Source organism: Trachinotus anak, unplaced genomic scaffold (assembly GCF_046630095.1).
Source record: "Trachinotus anak isolate AG129_WGS33_773 ecotype Australia unplaced genomic scaffold, CSIRO_AGI_Tana_v1 ptg000004l, whole genome shotgun sequence".
Taxonomy (NCBI): Eukaryota; Metazoa; Chordata; class Actinopteri; order Carangiformes; family Carangidae; genus Trachinotus; species Trachinotus anak.
The window spans coordinates 26,291,594-26,299,383 of NW_027273855.1; the positions used below are offsets into that span (position 1 = coordinate 26,291,594).

At 39.5% G+C, this 7,790-nt stretch overlaps 1 protein-coding gene across 2 annotated transcripts in view; it reads left to right on the forward strand.

Moving 5' to 3' along the window:
• The window catches only part of LOC139621185 (cryptochrome-1-like), a 35,299-nt gene extending 29,243 nt beyond the window's left edge, over positions 1–6,056 (forward strand). Inside the window, exons 15-16 of one of the 2 annotated variants that reach the window (XR_011690940.1) lie at positions 1,752–1,952; positions 2,038–6,056. Coding sequence is in view for 1 of the 2 variants with exons in the window: in XM_071477500.1 (XP_071333601.1) it covers positions 1,752–1,760 (9 nt within the window). In the remaining variant the exon portion in view is untranslated. Of the gene's footprint in view, positions 1–1,751 lie in introns of both variants that reach the window. The other variant, XM_071477500.1, reaches the window with a different exon arrangement.
• Positions 6,057–7,790: the final 1,734 nt, after the last annotated feature.

The window sequence follows — 7,790 nt, forward strand, 5'->3', positions numbered from 1 at the left end:
GTTTAGAGAGGTGTTGATTGAACTGTCTGATCATTCTGGAGGCTGTTTTATACTTTTTTATACAGAAAGGTGCATTGTGTTATTTAGCCTGCCCTGACTGATATAAGTGACAAAATAATGCAAATTCAGCATTATCCAAAAAATATCATACAGTTGAATCAGTAGCTCTCTAATATCATTTAATATATAATGTATAATAATATAATTTTCAGGGAGGAGGCTCTATTGCAAGACTGTTATTAGACTGCATTATTTTTAATTGACTTTCCTAATAAACTGGCAACTGAGTGCATGAGAACAGAAATGTATCAAACTATAGAAGTTTGTTTGTTTTTTTTAATACCATTTGCGACAAGGTATGTTAGGCTGTTCTGGGCAATGCTGCAAATTAATGATGCATTTTATATCATATTAGCATCTCTGTGTACTCTATTATACAATTTGTCAATATTGTGATATAAAATGACACATCATGCTACAGAGGATTATATTCATCACAGAGTGAGGGAGGGAATGAGCAAATCCAGAGTGGAAGAGAATAAAAACAGAATAAAATTGCTGTTCTTTCCGGAGAGCTGACGCAGGGTAATAAGACAGTGGCGTATCTTGCCACGCCATGACACGCATCAGGCCACAGCAACATGTCATCGCTGTCCAGTGTGTGAGAGAGAGAGAGAGTGGTAACAGAGAAAACAGTGCAGCCGTAGGCGTTTTGATGCCGCTGGTGTGTGTTGCTCTTTATACTTTATGATAAATTATTCATGTGATTATTGAGGTAAGCAAGTTTTAAATCTCCACAGCAAATCTACGCCTGAAATAGTGAAAACAACAACAGGTGTTTACTGTTTATCCGTCACGCTGCTTTTGACATCACAATCGCACAGCGAATGGAGAGTGTTGGTGTTATAATGTCTCTCTGTTCCCACTACAGAGTCAGTGTTTTTCATCATCATACAGTCTGTCAACAGAGGGAGTCGTCTGTGTAAATGTCAGCATATCGTAAAGTTACCACGCTCACAATAAAAAACACAAAACAGGTGTTTGACTGGAGGACACTGACTACACAAAACAATGATATGAGACAGCAGTGGAAACTATGAAAGAGAGAGTGCGGGAAAAGAGCAGTCATGTACGGTGGCCCAGAGGGCTCAACACACTGCAACCCACCTGCAAGAAAACACAACCAAATACAACACGACACAACCTAATGCATTAACATGCTACAAATACAATACAACCAAATACACAAATGCTCTGCAAAGACTCACAACACAACCAAATAAACAAACCTGCTGCAAATACACACAACACAACCAAATACACAAACATGCTGCAAATACACAAAATCAAATACACCAACGTGCTGCAGATACAACACAAATACACAAATGCTCTGCAAAGACTCACAACACAACCAAATACACAAACATGCTGCAAATACACAAAATCAAATACACTAACATGCTGCAAATACACACAACACAACCAAATATACAAATGTGATGTATTTGGTGGTGTTGTATTTGCAGCACATGTGTTGTCAAGTTGATGAAAATGTTGTCTGAATTTGTTGTGTTTTGTCTATTTGCGTGTGTTTTCTGAAGCTGCAGTGTTGTGAGCCCTCTGGGCCACCGTAGTCACGCCTCTCTGGATGCTTCTGTCAAATTCATCTTCACGTGCGCCACAAAAAACATCAGAGAAAACTCTGTGTAAATGAAACTCTCTCTCTTCTGTTTGTGTCCTCCCTGCAGACGACCTAGAACAGGTGGAGTGTATTAATCCACATCAGTCAGCGACCGGGCAGCAGAGAGAGGAAATCCCAACATCGCCACCTGTCCTCCAAACAAACGCAGCTCTGGACACGACCACCTCCTCCTCTGACAAACCTTAAACTCCTCTCTCTGTCTTCACAGGCAGACTCCCCTCCCCCCGCCCCAGGGTGAAACACAAAGGTGAAAATGTGATTTCTGGCTCTTGACACAGTTTCTACGTCGGCATTTACATCACAGTCAACCGTTAACCTCTGACCTCTTGTAGTTGCGTGCTGACAGCTGTGACAACCTCAGAAGAATGTGCAAAGAAACAAAACACCTCAAACTTACAGCTCGACAAATTATTTGTAAAAAAAAAAAATAATTAAAACTAAATAAAATTTTAAAAACTACATCATTGTCTTAAAACTGCTGCCACCAGCCAGTACATACTGTACACACACTGAAGCAGCTATAAGTGTAAGTAATGGAATATTTACTTTTTTTTTTTTTTTAAAGCTGCAAATCCTCCATCAAACATCTCATCCTCCCTTTCATACACCAACATACGACCGAGCTAATTGTGTCAGGGTTTACAGAGAATTTTTTTGTACTTTTACTAAAGCTTTGTATGCTTTACATCCCACAGTGTTCACCAGGAAACACAACACAAGCTGACCAGTCGGCCTCACAGGTTTTGTCACAAATAACTTCACATCAGAAAAAAACGCTGTTTATACTGATCACATAAGTTGATGTTTCTCGTGTGGTTGAGATGAAACGCTTGTATATAAGCTGATTAGAGTTTTTAAAAAGTAGGGGTTTTTTTCCCAGGAGATAAGAATCTGTACATCCAAAAAAAAAAAATAAAGAACGGGTTTTACTAATCTTTAAACTGATATATTACTGATTATTAATGTCATCAACTCTGATTTTCACCAGGCAAAATGATTAGAAGCACATGTGTATTCACAGTGACAGCCTGGCCGTCGTTTCAGGGACAACTCCTCTGCTTCAGTCTCACTAGTTTGTATGTAAATAGAAAAGTTCTTCAGGTACCGGAGGGTCCAGCTGGTGAGCGAGCACGATAACCCTCCTCCTTAACACGAGTGTGGCTATTCACAGTTGACGTCAATGGGAACATCTACCACTGCCTGGTTAGCGTATGTGATCATTTGATTTGTATTGGCAGCTAAAAACTGTTTTTAAGATGTACAGTACATGCATCTCAGATATACATACATATATATATATATATATATATATATATATATATACACAGCTGAAAAACTGTCTTTAAAGACGTGTTTACAGTGTTTTCCTGTAGATTAGTTCACAGTCGTTTCATTCTGGCTGTAAAACTGCCTTTAGAGAAATGCATTATGGGTCATGTGTAGCTTCAGCCGTGGCGTCTGTGAGCTCACATGTAGCTTTTTAGAAGTCAAACTTTTCTTCAAAGGAACCGTCAGTTGAGTGTAATTTTTTTTTTTTTTTTTTGTAAAGGTCCTGATCCTTTTGTTCATGTAGATTTTCATGATTCCCATTAACATCAGTCAAACATGAGCAGGCTCTGTTCTGAACGGTTATTGAGGATTATAGTTTGTCTCACACCACCTTCATCTTTAGTCTCAACTGTCATCTCTGTGTGATTGGTTGTAGAATAGAAATTTTTTTTAGCGCTCAAGTTCTAGCTGTTGAACATCAGAGCCTGGATGATCCTTCGCCAGTATTCTCAATTTTACGTCATCCTTCAAAAGTCAGTCACATTTTCACCTCTTTGTGTCCCCTTAACAAAACCTCCATAGGTTCAAAAATGTCTCAAAAAACACAGACGTTTCATGACAGAGAGTATCTCTGAGGTATGCTGTGAGAACCCGTGCAAATACCAAAAACACAATTCAGTCACTATGGGAGAGGAAGTGGTTTGAGGTAGTGTCTGTCAGAAATCCCGAGGACACAGAACTCCGGCAGTTGGTCCCAGTCTCCTCTCAAAGGTGTCACATTTTTTCTAAGATTTCTTATAAAAAAAACCAAAAAATGAAGAAGTTGCTAAACAAACTGGAAGGAAGAAACTAAAAACAAGTTTTGAGTCAACACAATAAAAGACAGGCGACAGCATCTGATCCAAATGAGCCTTCCAAATTCTGTTAGCGAAACAGAAACCGACATTCCTCAGAAACAAATGTACCCTCCTGATGAAGGATCTCTACTACTGTACAAGGAGTTTAACTATGTATTGACTATGTACGGCTACTGGCGACATTTTCGACCTGGGCTGATTTGAAACTGAAGTCTGGCTTAACGTGGAGGCGTAGCGGCACTGCAGAGCAGCTGAGAAATAACCCACCGCAAAATGACCACGATTCAGATAGCATCGGTTGCTAGTTAACAAATCAGAAGGGTCGCAGAATGGCAGCTGCGAAGTCGTCTGTGGGAGGACTTGATTTGTCTAACAGCATTGGAAAGATGAACGATGGCGTCTCATTCAGGCGCCATCCACCCTCCACTGTCACCTTTACTCCTGGTGAGAAGAATGCAGTCGAAATGAACCAGAGAATGTATGATTTCCCCCTGTAAAATACACCCAGCACCTTCTCTTGCTGATGTTAATACACACACACACACACACACACACACTGTAACACACACACACATGCTGTAACACACACATACACTGTAAATTCTCAAATAGGACAATAAAAGCACCACTACACTACCAGCACCTGAACCAACAACTGGCACCAGTTAATTAATTCAGATCTTTTTTCTTTTCCATGTTTTCATTATAATAAGCTTCTGTCAATGAAAGTGAATACTCTCTGTTGCTGTTTCACAATAAAAGCTCTCCTGAGGAAAGATGAGCCCTGGCAACCTGGAACTCTTTTAATGTGAAACTGATGGAGGACGTGTTGAATTTGTATTAACCACAGACGACAACAACAACAACAACAATTAACATGACAAATCTGAGCAGATCAGAAAACAGTGAGGTTTTGTATTTAAAAAAAATTCCTATATAATTTGAAATTAAAATTAAACTTTCTGTCTCAGACTATAAAGGTCTGATGTATTTGAGAATTTACACATACATTTATCATGAATTATGTTCCAGCACAAGCCTTTTACACACACACACTCTTACATTTCTATCTTTGTGAGGACACTCATCGACATAATGCGTTCCCTACTCCCTTACCTTAACCCTCACCATCACAACTGAATGCCCAACCCTTACCTAAACCTAATTCTAACCCTGACCCTAAAACCAAGTTTTAACCGTCGAACAGCCCTTTGAAGTTGTGTCAGAAAGTGAGGACCTGCCAAATATCTTCACTTTCCTAAAATGTCCTCACTCTGTTAGGAAAATATTTTTTGGTCCTCACTTGTAGCATTTACAAGTACACATAAACACACACATACACACACAAACACAGCCTCTGTAATGGTTAGACAGGAGAGAACAAAGAGTTTCATGTGGTTTGGTAGAAACCCCAATCTGCTGCCCAATTTAATTTCAACAGTGTAACTTCTAATGAATTGACGATTGATTGGCTACTAGAAACTACACCCCTTGTGTTCACTTGTATGTTGGGAACCAAGAGAGAAACTTTTTTCTTGCCAAAATGACCAATTTGACCTCATCATCACATACTGTTATTTCTATATAATGTAGATTCTTTAGACCCTCAGTGTCAAAATAAAAGTCATGTGTCCTATATGGCTTCTCATACAGCGACAAAGAATAAGACACTTGTAGCAGACAAAAAGAAAGCATGCAGGCCACTTTTTAGCTGTTAGCGGTTAGCATTTATAGTCTTGAAATTGATTGACAATTTGGAAAATCCTGCAGATTGGGGCTGTAGATGTAACTTCTGGTTTCAGTGGAGCCACAGTGACTCAAGTCTGTGTACAGTACTCAATATTTGTTCATCTGTGATCATACTGCCCTCAGCTTCAGGAGTAACATAGAGGGTGGGTGGGTGGTTGGGTGGGGAAGGATAAAAAGTATTGTAGTGTTTCTGTATTATAATTCTGTATGTTCTCAAGAGGATTTAAACATCGATAGTTCTTTTTTTTTGGTAGCTTTTATGACCATGGAAAAACAAGTTGAACCAAGTTTTTGTTCTTGCTTTTTCTTTCTTTTTTCTTTTTTTTGTTCTCCCTTCTGTGACATGAAGGTGAAAACTGATGCCCTCTATCATCTCTGTAATATTGTGCTCTTTCTCTGTCTCTCCTTGTGTTGTGAAAGGCTTTTCTTGTGCTTTATCAAGTTCATGACAGGAAATTAAAATTGTTACAACTCGACACTGTTTAATTTTTGCCTTCTTCATTAGCTCTGACGCAATTATTTGACCATTAACTCAACACGTTTATTTTTGATACCAAATATTGTTACTATCAATGTTGACTTTATCACGTGAAGAAAGAGGGAAAAAAGGCTTTATAATATTTAACTTTGAAAGGTAATACTGTGATAAAATCATGTAAATCGTGGGAGATACCAGTGAACTAGTTTGACTTCATGTAAGTTCTTAAATTAGTTTTTGTAGAAGGGTAATATTGGGAAGTGAGAGCAAAAAGAAAACACCCACCCATGAAAACTTACTGAGCCTGAACTCAGCAATTCAGTTTCTGTTAAACATGTTGCGTAAAATTACCTAAAACAGGTCGGTAATGCAGGTTAGGTAAGCTCTATGTGTGAAATGATGCAAGAAATCTATACTTGAGCTGGCTTTCAGACAGGCCTGGGCATGTGCTAATAAAATGATTTTCTCTGTGCTTGTCTGCTGGTTTCAGGTTTGCATCACAAATATATTTGTCACATATGAGACATGGCCATGCTAGAAACAGCTAGCCTGATTCTCTCCTGTGAAGAACACTAATTCAGATGTGTTTGTTTAATCTATGCACAAACAGACCACTCTTCCATGCGAAATCCTTCAGTTGCAAGATGTTTGAGGGTTTTCTGCCCATTTCAAATCCCCCCACAACATTTCAAATCTGGGCTTTGACTTGCGCTTCATTTCTTTGTTTTTGAGTCATTCCTTTGTGTTTTACCAGTGCTAAGCTTCTGGTTCAACTTCAACTGCCGGACAGATGGTCCCATAATATCTGCAAACACTCTTTGATGTAAGAATTCATAGGTGAATTAATGACTGCAAGCTGCGCAGTACCATATCATTTCCACCACCATGCCTCACAGTTGGTATGAGCTTCTTCTCCTGAAAAACTGTCTTTGGTGTGCGGCAAACATGTCCACTGTTACTGTGGCCAAACAACTCTTATATATCCAGAGCACATTATTCCTAAATGCCTGGTCTTTGCCTGTGTGTTCATTGGTAAACTGGAGTCTTGCTTGGACACTTTGGCCTCCACTAACATCTTTCTGATTGTAGAGGCACGTTCTTCAACACCAACAGTTCAAAGAGCTACCTGCAGATGCTATGATGAAACTATGGGGTTCTTGGAGAGTTCTTTTTGCATCAAATGGTCTGCTGTTGGGCTGCAGCAGCTAGTTGTTGTTTCAAATCTACACCACTTGTAGATGATTTTTGTGGAATGATTTCTTTCAAATAATTTTGACATCTTTTTAAATGTCAGACATCCACAACCTTTATTGTGAAGGCCTGAGGGAGTTCTTGAGGTCTTGGTATGATGACACCACACACTGTAGTAGCAGAGAGATCAACAGACTCTAGTGGACATTGGTTTGAGTAAGACTGTGGCAGCTGTGGCTCGGGAGTTGGAGCAGGTCATCCACCAATCAGAAGGTCGGTGGCTCCTCCAGTCTGCATGTTGAAGTGTCCATGGGCAAGACATTGAACCCCAAATTACCTCTGATGGCTGTTCCATCAGTGGAAGAGTGTGTGTGAATGGTAGAAGCGCTCTATGTGTAGATGTAAGCGCTGTATGACTGTGTATGACAATGGGTGAATACGGCTTCCATTGTAAAGCGCTTGGAGTGGTTACCAAGAATAGATAGTCCATTTCCCATTTACTCCCCGAGGAGGTTCTTATCATCGGTAACTTTATGGAGGT